This window comes from Prionailurus viverrinus, chromosome C1 (assembly GCF_022837055.1).
Source record: "Prionailurus viverrinus isolate Anna chromosome C1, UM_Priviv_1.0, whole genome shotgun sequence".
Lineage (NCBI taxonomy): Eukaryota > Metazoa > Chordata > Mammalia > Carnivora > Felidae > Prionailurus > Prionailurus viverrinus.
The window spans coordinates 185,407,860-185,424,123 of NC_062568.1; the positions used below are offsets into that span (position 1 = coordinate 185,407,860).

Here is a 16,264-nt window from a genome sequence, read left to right on the forward strand (position 1 = left end):
GTTCCTTTGAGCTAAAAATTGTGTCTGATACCATGAATAACAGTTGCTTAGGTGATGTCCTACCCATTCATACCCCAAGAACTAGCTCTTCATATGAGGTGGTAAGTTTGGAATTCTTTCAGTACGAAGCCCCAAAATAGGGCTTCTGGAAAGATCAGGAGGCCTGCGGGACAAAGAATGAACCTAGTGCCTACTGGATCTCTAGGGCTCTTGGCAGCTGCCACAGTGCCCTGGTGAAGGGGAGGACCCAGAGCAGCTCCGCTTACATCTGCTTGATACCCACAGCGGCGGGTACCGAGTCAACTACCGGGGTGAGGTCTGTAACAAAGGGCAGTAATCTGGCCGGGGTTGCTTTGAATGGAGAGGATTCTCTAAGGAAAGCTGCTCTCAGCTCCGGCTGGCCGTGTTGCCAGATCTTATTTTTTGGAGGCTAGCAATCATTTTTGTGAAATCTCACCATTTTTAAATTGTTAGTAACTAACTTGAAAAAACAAAATCCAATGAAATTGTGTCTGTGAACCCTGGTTCGCGGACTGGCAGTAGGATTTAAATTTTTTTTTTTTTCCAATTTAAATTTCCTTTGCAACATCCCAGCCCTGTGATACATCAGCCCATGCTTTAAATCCTGGGATGGGGGAACTCGTGACCCTCCAAGTCCGCCCTTCTATGGAATGAACGACTGCTCCATCTTCACCGCACAGGACGGGCATCTATTAGGCACCTGCTGCATACTACACATTTCCTACAGCTGGGTTCTTTTAGGCAGTGGTGCAAGCGGAATAAAACGGGGACGGTGGCTCTGGGTAGGGCACGTCAGGTCCTAAGTGTTTCCTTGATGTCAGGCTCTTGACACCACAGCAGATGAAGGGAGAGGCAGAAGCCTCAGGTTTGGTGACTGAACTACTTGAAACGAGTAGCCTTTATTCCAAATGCTGTCACTGACCACAGGATCCTTCCCCCATCAGTCACTGTCAGTGCTAGGTGAGTGGGGCTAATGACCCGTTTTTCTCTTCTGCCACTAGTTCCGTGTTGGTCATTTTCAGTGTAGAAAGAATTTTAGGAAGGCAGATCTGCCAGAGCCTTCGGATTCTGGGAAGCGAGAAGCACGATCGCTGCATTCATTACCCGCGCCCCTGCTTTGTTCCTGGCCAACGAGCTCTGACACTACTGGCAAACTACAGATACCCTGGATTCTGTCCTCCCGGATGTCAATTTCTTGCTCATGGAACAAAGGTGTTGGGGGAAACCTGCTCGGGGTGGGTCAGCTATGCCCTGGATGCTGGGGTCAGGGCCCCTTCTTCAGACGTCAGATTGTGCCTTAAGGATGGGTTTCCGCAGCTTCTGAGGAAAGCAGCTGTTCGAGGACCCCCACTCGATAGCTTCAGCTCCCAAACAGTCTCTAGTCCAGACAGCACAGCTTGGAGATGACAGGCAGGCTGAATACTGATTAAAAACAAACCCACAATTTATTGAAAACAGGTAACTTTCAGTAGCTCGAATTAGAACAGCTTAGGGATGCCATTGCTCAGGAACACAATATGCACAGTCTCGGGAAAGGGAGAATAAAACAGCTTAAAGGAATACAGCTGCAACAGGACTGGATCGCTAGGAGGGCCATGCAGCAAAGTAACACCAGGTAGAACACAGAGCCACATGTGAGATCCCAGTGCCCTCGAGCCCGGGGAGGGAACTCTTGGCTCCCCTAGTTTTGGACCACATCTCATGATTCTTTGGGGCGGAGGTGCTGGCTGGAGCACAGGGATCTTGGTGCTGACTCTGATTAACTAGTCAATGCCCGGAGGACAGGCTAAACATGGGGAGTGAGGCCACCAGGCAAGTTACACCTGCCCCCCAATGAACCCCGTAAGAGGAAGCAGTCCCTGCAAAGTCTGTGAACCTGGCAGGGACAACTGGACTAGAGAGCTTGGAGACGGTTCCTCTGCAGCCGGTCCCATAAAAACCCTAGACTAAGCTAAGCCCTAGAATTGTCTTAGCCAAATTCCTACCAACTAGGGAGGTAGAGAAGCCAGACATGGAAGCTGCCTCCAAACCAATTTTTGGTCTTCGGTAAAGGGATAAATACAAAACACTGTTCCACAAGTCAGCTTGGAAAAGCCTACTGGGCACAGCGGGTAGAAGATCCTGAAGGCCCATTTAGTATCCACCACAGGAGAAAGCAGGGATGGGGGCCGGGGTGAGATGTGCTCTGCTGTGGTTACTGCCAGGATACATCCCGTCCTGCTGTCCTGTTCCCATCTGTACAGTTCCTCCCAGCTTTCCGGATCTGTCCTCCCATGGCCCAGAGCTCACGCTTCCCTGAGCTTAAAATTCCCAGCCTCGAGCAGAGGGTTCTCCGACGAGGGGGAGCAGGCGGTCTTCCTGGGAACATGAGCTGCTCTCACGCCACCTCCACTGGGATAGGGGCGGGGCAGAGAGGATGCTGGGTTACAGGAGGCAGAAGGTGGCAGCTCAGAGCAGGAAGGAGAATTCTGCCAGGAGAATGACAGGAAGTTTCGACTGCACGGATGCGGGAGGCAGTTGGGTTGGGAGGTGTGAAGAGCAAAGCTTTATCTAACCGATGGGGGAGCAGTGCGTCTCCCCCGCTTCCCAAATTCTCCCAGAGGAACACCACTCCCTGCTCTGGAACTTCACGCTCCAACAAACAATAAGCCTGAAGGGAAGAAGTCTCTTCAGGGTCCCAGAAGTGCCTGTTGAAGGTCCATCCTGTCAAGTTTGGCTTCTTGAGACAGCAGCCTCATTTGTGAGTCCGTATGCTGTTGCAGATCTGGGCAAGGCGGCTCTACAAAGGAAAGGAGGCGGGTCGTTGAGCGAACACGGCACCGGCCACGCTTGCCTGTTGGCCACTTCAGAGTCTCCTCGGGTGCACTGGACTTGGGGTCAGCAGGTCTGAGTGAATCTCAGCCCTCCGTTCTCTACTCATATCACAAACTAATGAATTACCTGTCCTGGACCTCCATTCCTCATCTGAACGAAGCAGTAAAACAAGACCTCAGATGAGACAGTAGTGCTGCAGGCACAGCTAGGGGACGGCTGTCACTAGGTTCGGGTAGCTGGGTACGTGTGGGATCCCAGCACGGGGCCCTCGTTCCACAGGACCGGGCTGGGAAAGCAGCTCCGCCCTTGCCCCCCTCCCTGGAGGTACCCTTCACAGACCCCCCCCAGTAGGGGGGCGCCTAGGGCAGCCGTGTTCGCACCAAGTGCTCCCATCTACCACCGGAGACCATGCTGACTGGACCACGGAGGCCCATCTGACCAAGGTTGAGCCAATTCAACGCCCTTCCGAGAACGTAAGCGGAGGCCAGAAGCCGGACAGTCAGTGCCGGGCATTAGTGAAGTCAGAGTTGCGGCTGCCTGAAGCCACACGCAAGCCAGTACTGAAGGAGGACACAGCCCGGAACCGAGAGCCCTGTGGAGAAGATGATCTGCCAAGGGAGGAATGAGGAAATGTCAGAGAAATGGGTGCGTGGGCCTCAAAGACAGAGACGCTCCAGGAACAGGTGCACCTCCATAAACTCCTGTCAAGGAGGGTCCCACTGCTCCGGAGGCCTGGCTGTTCGGCGTTTTCTTGGACTCCGTGGGACCCCTTGGAACAAGCCCCTCCCTCCCTCTAGGAGGTTTCTGTTCCGGCAGTCAATCTGCCCTCACACACTGACACCAACTGCCTGAATGACGCAGAATTTTGATTCTGTTGTGGAACTTTTGTGGCAGGCACTCTGGGGTGGACTGAAGGTCAACCTCAATTTAGGGACAGAATTGCAGCTAGGGAAGTAGGATTACGGTAAAAATCCCCTGGGGGAAAGAGGACAACACGGTGCTAAAGATGAAGCCCAGCCCCCAAAAGACAGTCCCAAGTACGGCTAAACTAAGAACGCCGTTGGCGGCATCTTGTGCGCGGAGGGTTACGAGACTCACGGAGAGTTTCTTAATGTTTCCCAAGGCCTCTGGGTCCAGCTGTGCGATGTCCATCCTCTGCAAGTCACTGGCCAATAATCGCATGCTCTGTGTGGAGGGCAAAATGGGTTCAACCTCCATGTCCCCTAGGGCAGGGCCCTCCACCCAGTGCCTTAGTGTGCCCCAGGGGTGCCCGTGATACTCCACACTTGGTGGGGGGTGGGGGGAGTGGCAAGGAGTGCCTTGAGGCGTCAGTGACATCAGTGCTTATCACTGGACCTTGGCTGGACCACCCGGGGAATAAAGGGCATGTACTTTAGCTTAGAAATGCCCTGCAGACACATCTGAGATACACCTTCCTTCCCTCCGAGGAGCTGAGGTCAGCAACTTCCTCTATTCAACCCAGAGAAACGGGCATCAGCCTGCTTCAGAACCCCTCAGAGTTATACAGAGTGGAAGACACAGCTCCTGGTCCCCTTTCTAGACTAGGCACATACCCCAACGGTGCCTTCCTCTGCGTTCCCTTTAATAACCTCCCGTGTTGCACACATCACATAATCCTGTTCTTGACGGTGAACCTATCTTGACTACTGAACAGCTTCTCGAGAGCGGGGATCGTGTCTTCTACACCTTGGGCCTGCCACAAGGCAGCTGGGCAAATGTTAGCTGAGGAACAAATAGGAACATGGAGCCGGGCAAGGATCCCAGCCTGGGCCTCTAACCTGGGCGAGAAAACTGGGTTCTGAGTCCTGCAGAGATGTGGAGATCGGGATCCATGCCACCCCACGGACTGTGGGGGTGAGAAGTGGGTGATGGGCCCAGGACAGAAGGGCTGAGCGAGCAGCGTGGTGGCCCGGCATCCCTCAGAGACACTCACCTCTCCACCGCCCACCGGCACCGTGAGGAAAATCTCTTTGCTGTCGGCAAGAGGGCTGCCATTCATGGAGATATTGTAGATCCGCTCTCTGGCTGCTGGAGTGCGCAGGCCCGGGGTCTTGAAGACCCTACAAAGTGGGAAGATCCCCGTCAAGATGGCTTGGCAGATTGAATGACATGAGGCGCTGTGAACCCTTGCAGCCCCCATCTGGCCTGAAGCTGTAGTTTTCAAATCCCACATTTCTAAGAAGGCGAGTTCTAAATTTAGGGGAAAAAATGTCTTTTTAAACAGTAATGACTAAACACAGCTGGAGAAGGGAGGCTGTAATTATCAAACATACATCTAGCCAAAGTCAGTTCTTACCCACGGAAATCTCAGGTCCAAAGCTCTGTATGGATGCCAGTCATCCATCCAGCCACAAAGCCAGAAATAAACTATGGTTAATGCATTTCCAAGAGTGGCTAAGTGCTTCCATCAAGAAGAGTTTTCCGGGGTCAAAAAAGGAGGATCCAGAGACTACATCATATTAATTCCCAACCTAACCTTCTCGAGACAGTTAAAATTCTGCTACCTGTTTTTCTCTACATGTCCTCTGCTATACGCTCATGTGAAAACCAGTTCAAGAGTGGGAATTAAAAGTAGAAGGCTTCCTCCCTCTCCTCACCCCAGAGATCCCTACTCTCAATTCCTTATGTCTTCCAGAAACGTTCTATGTATATAAAAACAAATGGGATCGTCTAGGACACGCTGTTCTGCCACGTGCTTGGAGACGCCCGTGATCACGAAGCTGTCACACTGGCACACGCACATCCACTTTAATGGTGAGACGGCACTTCCTGTCCAGTTGACCGGCCCGCTGGAAGACACTGGCTTAGAGCCTGGGTTACGTTGGTCTCCCGATGTGACGTGGTGTCCACTGTCACTCTTACCAAGGGTATAGGAGAGTACCTACCCAGTTTTAAAAACTACGTTTCCTGGTCAGAATCAGAAAAGACCAAGAATCACCAGAGGCTTCCTAGTCATCAGAGGCAGAATGTCCTCCTCCCTCTCGTCAAAGAGTCGTTCTGTCGCTGAAATCAGCTAACCTGCACCCAGGGGAGGGGCAAACACTTGGAAGCCGAGACGGCTGCCCTCCTCCAAGAGCGCTTTGCCAGGCCGAGGAGTCGAGTGTTTTCTCGCACACCCTTCTTTGCTGACTGATGTTAACTGGTGGGCTCCCACCCAGACGCAGGCGCCGCTCCCATCACTCACCTTGAGTCAAACTTGGGTGTCAAGCCTGGAGTTGGTTTCACCATAGACAACTCCAACCGGCCCCCAGCTGGGGTGACAGTGTTACAGTGGCTGGACCTGCAGGTAAGAAGTGGCCATGAGGTGCGCAGTGACAGCAGCAGCGTGGCAGGTCACACGCAGAAGGCCCCGATCATGTCGGGTACTGTCCCGAGCACCTCACACATGCTCATTCGTGAAGCTCCCCAACAACCCGGGAAACACGGCTGTTATCCTTGCGTACGGATGCAGACTCCAGCACACTGAGTCACACAACTTGGCCGAGATCACACAGCCAACTAGGGCGGAGCCAGCGCTCTGAAGCCGAGCGGCCAGCCTCCAGAATCCGACTTCTCAGGCTAACGGGACAAGAGGAAGGAGGCACCCTCTCAGCCCCCGGTAGGTCTCTTGGCTAGAGCTCGGCGGCTGGAGGCATGAAAACAAACGAACCAAAAAAGTGGGGGAGGACAGAGAACATGGGCGGAACTGGAGAAATGTGCTGGGTCAGTTCATTTCTAGAAGCCCCTCCAGCTTGGAGACTCAAGTTCCACTGGAGCACAGGCCACGAGAGCCCTTTCACCCCCGATTTCTGCCACGCTGAGTGGGTCTCCCCAGTAAAACCAAAACACACAATGAAGTTTGGAAAACCCATTACCTTTTGCTTTTGCCTTTTCCTTGTACGGACTGGGTTCTCTTCTTGGACGGAGGACACCTTTTGACCTGGATTCACAATCAAATGAAACTGTGATTATAAAAAGCCCCCAAAGGGGCAAAGGTAAGGGAGGGGTAAGAAAAGTAGGGGAGGGGGAACCAGCTCTGGAAAAGGAAACTAACACCGCATATGAGGTCTGCTCCCAGAATCAAGTTGCCTTAGGTAATACAGAACAAAACTGACCAACTAAGGCCTGGGTCTTCAAAGCAGAGGGTTTTGACCAAGATTAAAGGGAAATCTCTTTTGAACTGAGTTGGCCTGGCTTGCCCCCTCTCCATCCCCTCACCTCCCCGTCACTCTGCCATTAAGTGCTGCTATGAAGGTCACTCAGGCGGTCCCAGGTGCCCAATCTAAGGAACCCTCGGCAGTCCTCACCCCTCCCAAGTCCTCAGGGGCACCTGACAAGGATCACTCCTTACCTTCTGACAATTCTGTCCATCCCTGTCCTCCACCCCACCTTCCCCATTTCTCTGGCTGTCCCTGTGCAGGCTGCCTCATGAGGTCCTCTTTCTAGCATCCCTCCAAGTGCCCATCCTCAGCCCCCTCTCCACGCCTTCCCTGCACAACCTCACTAACAGCCACAATGGGAGACAGTGGGTCTCACAACCCCCTACTGCTCCCTGAGCGCCAGGCTGAAATCTCGGATAAGTGTGGAACAAAAACTGGGACAGTGGCTGCTCCCCTTCACCGCTCTTCCTCCCATGTCCCACCTTCCACCCATGATGGCTGCCTGAGCTAGAAACCATTTGATCATCCCTGCTTCCTCCCTTCCTCCACCAAGCTCATTCTCCCTTTTAGAACATTATGTCAAAACCGTCCTTCTCTTTTTATAGGCTCGGTGCCTCCGTTTAAGAATTACAATGGCCTCCCAACTGGGTTCCTTGCCTCCAGTTTTTCCCCTCTCCCATTTACCCTGCATATTGTTCTGAAATACCAATCTGAAATGACCAACCTGGTGGAATGGAAACTTCCAAGCCTGGTACACAAGGCCATCGTTGTCTGGCCCTACTCTGTGCAGATCACCCTCACAGCTTACATCCTTGCCATCCCAAACTGCTTCCTGTTCCTTAAATGGAACTTTCCTATCTCCTTGTGGATTTCCCTTCCCTTTCTTTTCCAGCTAGTGAAATCTCCCTCACCTTTAAAGGCCTGGTGTATCCTAACCAGCGAGGTAATAGCTTTGATAGCTTCCTCTTCTATGTTCTATGTACCTTATACACACATCTATGATTGCTTTTGTTTTTAGCCATTTAAGTGGGATCTTCTCTACTAAACTGAACTCTGGCAGGTAGGGGTGGGGCAATAGGATATTATGTATTTGTCTCCTGTCCTCTCCCAGCCTCAAACCTGAGTGCCTACTTACTCTTGCAGTTTGAAGATTCTTATTTTTATTTTCTTCTTCTTCCTCTTCCACTATCATTTCATCCACTTTTATTATCTTTCGTGCTATAAGAAACAGTTTTAACAAAGTGATATTTCTCATAGGAATAAACTTTAATGTTTTCATGTTTTTTTTTTTAATGTTTATTTTTGAGAGAGAGGCAGAGAGAGGGAGACACAGAGTCCGAGAAAGGCTGCAGGCTCTGAGCTGTCAGCACAGAGCCCAATGCAGAACTCGAACTCACCAACCGCGAGATCATGACCTGAGCTCAAGTCAGACACTTAACCGACTGAGCCACCCAAGCATCCTATCATGTATTCATGTTTCTTATAGGAAATGAAACTTATGCAATCTGAGGTTGTAATTAAGAAAAAGACTTTGAATATACAAGATGACTTTTTTTAAAAAGAAGGTTTAGACAGAGGAAACTCACCAGACTGGTTAAAAAAGCCCACATGATGCCCAGCATTCTGGTAAGAGCACAGATGCTGGGGTCAGCCAGACCAGAGCTTGAGGCCTGGTCTTAGCACTAACCAAATCATGGGGCTTTTAGTGTGGAGCCTCAGTTTCCTCATCTACAAAAGGGAATAGTCACTTCCTAGGGGTATTATGAGACCTGGAATGTGCTCCACAAGAGCAGGGTCTTTGTTACTCCCTGTACCCCCAAACTCTAGAATTGTGCCTGTGTTTACTAAGTGTCTGTGGAATGAATCAATGTAAAAGCCTTTTGGACAGTACTGGACCCATGTCAGAAGTATTGTTTATTACAATCAAATATTATTTACATAGATTAGAAAAAACTTTCTAAGCATTGCAGCTGCTTAGTGATAGTAGTGTCACTGCTAAATATGTACAACCACGAGCCAGACAATCTTGAGCAGGGATTCCAAGAGAAAATTCACACATCTAATCATGAGGGGCAGGGGATGAGACTAGACAGCTTTTTATTTTCTGACACATTAAACAATATATTTATCTTTTTTTTTTTTTTTTTTTTTTTTTTTTTGGAAGCAGCACAATGTAGTCAGAGTCCAATGGTCAAGGGAGCACAAAAAAAAAATCTTTACTGTTGGATGACATTGGTCCTGGTGTGTTTGGCTCCCAGGGGTGAAATCAAAAGACCCCTCCCCTCCCCAACCGCATAGGCAAAACTGGTGAAACTCAGAAGAGAAACTAGTATTACCTAAGTGTAGAGATGACCCAGAGTGACCTAACAGATTGTAAATGTGCAGGTGAGGAACTCTAGGAATACCCCAGTCCAATTATGTCATAATCTCACCAAGGCAGCACGGGAATGTGACAACGGTGAAGTGAAAATCTCCTGCCCCCCACACCCTACAAGGCCAAGATGGAAAGCAAGATGGACTCAGAACCGGACGGTGTTTCTGGCCCTACCCAGCAGGGAAAGTGCGCTGGTGGGCAGCCCCAAATCCAGGCCATGGGTCAGGCCTATCCTCACAAGATTTGGATGCACTGAGCTATGAAAGCTTAATGACAGTGACTTAAAATCCATGACAGAGCCCAACGTGTCCTGTGTCCATGTTCACTAACCACAACCTGCTGTCCCTCCAGGACAGCCTCTCTCCAGGTGTGTGTGAGATGATTTCATGAAGCAGGTCCCTGAATCCCAGAATGTGGGATGATGCAATGGGACAGCGGTCCTTCTGCAATTCTCTTAACCTTTCTGGTCACACAGGAGCTCCTTGGCTGGCCTTACCTTGTCCCGTAAGGCCTCTCAGTCCCGCCAACCTGTTTAACTGGGGGAGCCAATAGGCGGCCAAGGTCCCCACACAGCTTTCCCGCTCCTTCCACTCTCACTGTCACTCCCACATCACTGGGAGTCTGCTCCTATCAGTCCTGCCTACAATCAACTCAATGCGGCAGCCAAAATCATGTTATCAGACTTCTAAGACGGAAGACTGGGCATTGGAGGGAAGAGGCTTTACCCCCGAGGCCTCTCTGAGCAACCAGCCAACCACCCGAGCCTCCACTCTCTCAGTTCAACAAAGGGTTTTGAAAAGTACTCACTTTTGGCAGATTTCAAGGGTGTCTGAATAGCTTCTGCTGTTAGTTTGTTTATTTCTGTGATATCCAGGTCAGCCTGTGACAAACACAGCCAGAAAACACCAGGCATATTCCATCAACTACGAGGAGCATTTTAAGACTCGAAACAATTAAAAAAACATATTATTTGATACATACAAAGATTGTTACATACTAGTTATAACAGATATGGTGAATTCCCATAAATGCACTGTACCACCTAAGACCTAACACATTGCTGGCACCTTGCTTCCAGCTCTGTATTCTGCCCTGTTCTACATCCTTGTCTCCCCTCAGAGGTGACCGGTTTCCTGTCATTCCCCAGAGGTAACCACTATCCTTTCATTTACTTAAAAGAAAGCGCGTGTAAGTTTTTACAAATGTACATGTGCTGAAATAATATTTTACTTGGTCTCATTTTTGACCACTGTTTGTAGTTGTAGTTAGTTTTCACGGCCATGTAATAGCCCACTGTGTGACTCTACCAGAATGAATTTGTCCAATCTCTTGTCAACAGTCTTTTGCTATTACCAGCACTGCTACTCTGAACTATATTCTACGTGTGTCTGATGCACATGTTCAAATTTTCTCTTGGCTGTACCCTCAGGGATAGGGCACTGGAGGGTTGTGGGTACACAAATGTTCAGCCTTGATATTATGCCAAATCATGTTTCAAAGACGTCGCACTTGATTACGTCTCACTGGCAAACAATACAAGATCCTGATGATTCACGTTCTCTAACTCGGTGCTGTATTAGACTTCTCTCTCTCTTGATTTTTTAAAATCTAGAGGGTTGATAAGGTTTTCTGTTGTACTCCTGAGCCCTTCAAAAAGTCACCGTCATTCTAATTAAGTTGTTCCCAGTGGTAACTACCTATAAGGATGAAAAAAAAAATTAAAAAAAAAAAAAAAAGAAACAGCACTGTAGGAGATTAGTGATGTCTGAAATGGCTAATGGAATAGAAAGTAGTGGCCAACTATCTGCCATCCCTAGAAACCACTGGCATGTTATGAAGGTATCAGTGGTGGCAGGCCACTGATCACCTACCATGCAGAAGAGTTAACAGGCCCAAGACTGATACCCATAGGAAGGCCTGTTTGCATGGCTGGCTGGTGGCTTGCATGAGAACTTGGATTTCAGGGTTCCCACCATCCCTGGTAAGAATGGCTCCTCTGGGCCTAAGCTTTGTACAAACACCATGACTTATGTTGCATAGCTGCTTTCCTTCTGGAAGTCTGGAATTTTGGTATGTGCTAGGCAGAAGATGGCTATGTGACCAGCCCCCAGTAAAAACTCTGCGCATGGAGTCTCTAATATGCTTTTCTGGTAGATATTTGACATGTGTTAAATTAAGGTGTCCCATGTGACTCCACTGGGAGAGGACTCCTGAGGGCTTGAGCCTGGTTTCTTCCAGACTTTGGCCCATGCACCTTTTCCCTTTGTTGATTTCCCTTTGTATCCTCGCACTATAATAAATCATAGCCATGAGAATGACTATATGCTGAGCCCTGTGGGTCTTCCTGGAAATAGTCTCAGGAGACCCCCCCCCCCCCCACATACCTAATAATTATGAGCTTTTGTACCAAAGTATCATTTCTTCCCTGAGTTTCAAATCATATTAGCTAAGGCTACAATTGCTTTTGACTTGGTATGATGACACTATTTCATATAACATTAGAAGCTCTCTGATTGGTAGTTCTGTATGTCTGATTAATTAAAAAGAGAGTGATGCATTAGCTAATGAGTGTAATTCATCTCAGAGGTTAAGTCTTTTGATGCATTAGATCTGGGTGTGCAGATGGGGGGAACATAACACAAAGAAAAAACCAGGACTGAGGATGTTTTACTAGCTCTTGATTTTTTCAGTTATCTCCACTCCTCTCCTACAATATTCACCCCGAACTCTCTAGCTTTTTCCTGACTGGATAACTGGCTCTGAAATACCTTCAACTTCTGAGGCCAGTGGAGATCTGCTATTCAATGCTACTATATACCCTTTATAGTCAGGTCCTTTCTAATCCAAGGGATTCTGATCAGTGCACAGAAGGATGTAGATTTTTGGGTTCACTTTGTAAATCTGATAAAGGTTGTAATACATATTCTCCCCAGATATACTACCGATGCATGTATATACACACATTGCTTATGTATGATTTCAGAGTGCTCAGGGTCTCTGTGAAGCCCATTTATGGACTAGTTCCCAACACTGTACAACAGAACTTTCTGCAAGGATAGAAATGCTCTATTTCTGAGCTACCAATACGGAGCCACTAGTCATGTGTGGCTACTGAACATCTGAAATGTGACTAGTGTGTCTGAGGGACTGAAGTCTTAATTTTATTAATTTTAATTGATTAAAATAGCTACCTGTGGCTGGTGGCTATTGTACTAAACAGTGCAGACTTAAGATCTAAATTATTTTGCTTCCCCATCTTACTCTCTTCAGTCCTGATAGTGATGCTGGGATGAAGGAGGTGAGAGGGAGTGAGGAAACCTGAAAGTCCCAAATAAGAGCATAGCTTCTACAGTATGACAGGAGTCATACTGAGCAGGAGTCTCCGTGACACCTAGCAGGCCAGGTCATTAGGTAATGGCCCAGGGGCTTAAAGAAACTTGGAGTTGAGGCTTCTACTTTGCCTGCGGAGGTCAGGGCAGGGCTGCCAAAAAAGAACTGCCTCCTTTTGTAGCACGAAACTATTTGGGCCTTCTGGACTCAACATTGGATAACCATAATTTTTCAGTTGGCCTAAACAAAACAGATCCCCTATGAAACCTCTTCCACAGTAAGCACTCACTGGTTGGATTTTGTGACTGGATTAAACTTAAAAACGAACCACAGTTCCAAAATAGGACAACACTTACTGTTGCTGCCTCTTCCAGGGCCTGTTTGTTTCCTCCAAGGGCTTTAAAAAGAACATTTTATTTAGTTACTATCGGATTTTAATGATAAACCATCTTCCCTGATATAACCAGTTATCTAAAACTGGACCAGATTAAAAGCCCTTGGTTCAACATCAAGGACATTCACAAACCAGTTTTAATTTTTCTCCACGTTAGACTGGCCCCCTCGTAACATATTCCACGTTCCACCACCCCAAAGTTCTTATTTTCCAAATGTGCCTCTGCCTCTTATGACTCACTGCCTTGGTACTATTTCCTCTACCAGAAATACTCCGCTGTGCCTGACACATTTCTAATTCATCTTTCAAAACTCAGTTCAAATCCAAAACTCTGTTTATTTTTCTGTCACAACAGATTGCTGCAAAGTGCTGAGCTCGTTGCTCATTCTCATCATACCCAACAACTACTCAGAGCTGTTTAAGGGTCCACCCTGCTTTGAACTGAATTCCTTGAGGACAGTTTCTGGCAAAAAATATGGCATAGAGTAAGTACGTAGCCAGTGTATGTTGAAGAGGTCTGTGCAAGATTTAGATGTAGAATAAAGTAGAGGTAATCCTCCTTCTAGAAACTTTCATGGTGTCCTATAGAACCGTTAAGAATTCAAGCTTTGAAGGTGCCTGGGGCCCCTGTGTGGCTTAGTCGGTTAAGCGTCCGGACTTCGGCTCAGGTCATGATTTCGCGGTTCGTGAGTTTTAACCCTGCATCTTGCACTGTGCTGACAGCTCAGAGCCTGGAGCCTGCTTCAGATTCTGTATTTCCCTGTCTCTCTGTCCCTCCCCTGCTCATGCTCGCTCTCTCTCTCAAAATACTGAATAAACATCAAAAAAAATTAAAAAAAAATTTTTTTTTTACATTTATTTCTGAGAGACAGAGCGTGAGCAGGGGAGGGGCAGAGAGAGAGGGAGACACAGAATCTGAAACAGGCTCCAGGCTCCGAGCTGTCAGCACAGAGCCCGATGCAGGGCTCGAACTCACGGACCGCGAGATCATGACCTGAGCCGAAGTGGGCCGCTTAACAGACTGAGCCACCCAGGTGCCCCCCGCCACCAATTTTTTTAACAGAAAAAAGAAAAGGATTCACGCTTTGAACCAGAATGCCTGGGTTTAACTGCACTCTGCTACTAACTAGTTTATGAGCCCTTGAGCAAAGTAACGAACATCTCTGCACTTTATTTTGTCACCTATAAAACAGAGGCAATATTAACAAGTAACACATTTGTTATGAAGATAAAATTAGTTAACATACGTAAAACACTCAGTACAATGCCTGTCTGGCACAGGAAGCCCTCTCTAAATGTGCCTACTGACCACTACTCTCTTTTGTGATACTTATAATTTTAATTATACAATCACATGTGCATTTTAAAAAATGATCCTCCTCTGCTAACTTGTAAGCTCCTGAGGGTAGGGACAAAGTCTGTTTTATTTCCCAAAGCATTTTCAGCACCTAGCATCGTGACAGAGACATGCTCAGTGAATATTTGTAGACATGTGCAAACAAAGGGCAAGCCAAAGGATCATTAAATATCTACTATTTGAACAGAACATGCATTTCTAGTCAGGAAGGAGGCTACACAATGCGTGATAATAAGGATAATAGGAAAAGTAAGGGTGTCCCAGCAGAAAGGACAGCCTCTTGCATTTCCTTGGACACTTAACAAGGGAGTGAACAGGCTGCGATTTTTCTCTGGGCAGAAAAAACCTCTAGTGCGTGCACTTCCCAATTTGATTTGCTCAGTTGTTTTTTTTTTTAATTTTTTTTTTTTTTAACGTTTACTTATTTTTGAGACAGAGAGAGACAGAGCATGAACGGGGGAGGGTCAGAGAGAGAGGGAGACACAGAATGTGAAACAGGCTCCAGGCTCCCAGCGGTCAGCACAGAGCCCGACGCGGGGCTCGAACTCACATACCGTGAGATCGTGACCCATGCCGAAGTCGGACGCTTAACCGACTGAGCCACCCAGGCGCCCCGATTTGCTCAGTTTTTAAACTGACAGTTTCCACAAGATACGGAACGCACTGCTTGGGGTTATCCTCCCCTCGGAGCTCTGGTAACAAACCGAGTTACTCATTTATTCATTTTTAGATGACGGGATAAAATATTTTAGGAAAGAGAGTGTTCTGTGACACGTGAAAATCGTGCAAAATTCACATTTTGGTGTGTTCATAAGTACATTTTCCTGGAACACATACATGCCCATTCATTACAGCTGTTTCGTAACTGTTAACAGCTTGCGTTGAGTAGCTGCCATAGAGAACCCTCTGGCCCAGAAAGCCTAAAATATTTACTATCCGGTCTCCTAGAAAGGACGTCCGCGTACCTGCGGGGGTTGACGATGTTAATTAAGTACTACGCAGGAAAATAAAGCAGGGAAGGGAGATAAGAGGGCGGGGGGAGCGGTAGGACTGCAATTTCCGAAAGCGATCGGGGAAGACTTCACTCAGGTGACCACAGAGGCGCCCCGGGCCGAGGCCGGGGGAAACCAGCAGCTCTTACCAAAGTAGTCGAGCCAGTTCATCTCGCGCAGCACCTTGGGGAGCCTCAGGATCTCGATGTTGTACAGGTTATCCATCTCCTTGAGGAGGTTCTGCCTGTCTGACTGAATTTGCTTGGATCGGATTTGCACTGCGAGAGGGCAGAGCCGACAGAACACGGGTCACGAACGCGGCCCGGAACCCGTGCTGCCCGCACCCCAAGCCCGCCGGGCCCCCGCGATCGCCCCGGGGTAGCGGCAACGACCCGGGCGCCGCCCCTTACCTTCACGGTCGAAGTCCCTAAGAAAGGAGGCGAGCTTCCGGCTCCGTAACGAGTTGGTCTTGGCGACCCGACTGCCGCCCTTCCTAGCGGGAGCCATGGCGCTCGGGTGGAGGCTGCGGGGAGCTGGGGACGCAGCCACAGGGGGTCAGCGGCCGAGATCGGGGAGGGAAAGTACGGGGGCCGCGGAGGAGCGGGAGAAGGCGGGAGGGCGCCCTACAGGTAGGGCTGGTAGGAGGCCCTGTCCTTGGAGGCCCGAGCATAAAGGAGTCGCGAGGCACGTACCTGCGGGTCGCGATATGGGCTGAGAAAAACCTCGCTGCTGCAGCTGAGAGGAGGGAGCGGCTCCGTGGCTATCCGGACGTGCGACCGCCGCCACCAAATTCAAACTGCCACAGACTGACGAATGAGAAGC

General features: G+C 48.9%; 1 protein-coding gene across 1 annotated transcript; it reads right to left on the minus strand.

Moving 5' to 3' along the window:
* Positions 1-1,447: 1,447 nt before the first annotated feature.
* CDCA8 (cell division cycle associated 8) lies at positions 1,448-16,260 on the minus strand. The gene is made up of 11 exons (XM_047871787.1): positions 16,135-16,260; positions 15,853-15,975; positions 15,592-15,720; positions 13,056-13,096; positions 10,177-10,249; positions 8,131-8,213; positions 6,711-6,775; positions 6,041-6,136; positions 4,790-4,916; positions 3,934-4,020; positions 1,448-2,800 (listed from the first exon to the last, which is right to left on the minus strand). The coding sequence occupies exons 2-11, from the start codon at positions 15,947-15,949 to the stop codon at positions 2,756-2,758; spliced, it is 843 nt and encodes a 280-aa protein (XP_047727743.1). The 5' UTR covers positions 15,950-15,975; positions 16,135-16,260; the 3' UTR covers positions 1,448-2,755.
* Between the last annotated feature and the right edge of the window lie 4 nt (positions 16,261-16,264).

What these genes read in the sequence shown, in the direction of transcription:
- CDCA8 (XM_047871787.1), bottom strand. Translation starts at nt 15,949, where the DNA reads ATGGCTCCCGCTAGGAAGGGCGGCAGTCGGGTCGCCAAGACCAACTCG. An exon ending in GAACTGGCTCGACTACTTTG is followed by an intron (nt 13,097 to 15,591) that starts GTAAGAGCTGCT and finishes TTCTTTTTAAAG; the next exon opens with CCCTTGGAGGAAACAAACAG. An exon ending in ACCCTTGAAATCTGCCAAAA is followed by an intron (nt 8,214 to 10,176) that starts GTGAGTACTTTT and finishes TGTTTCTTATAG; the next exon opens with CACGAAAGATAATAAAAGTG.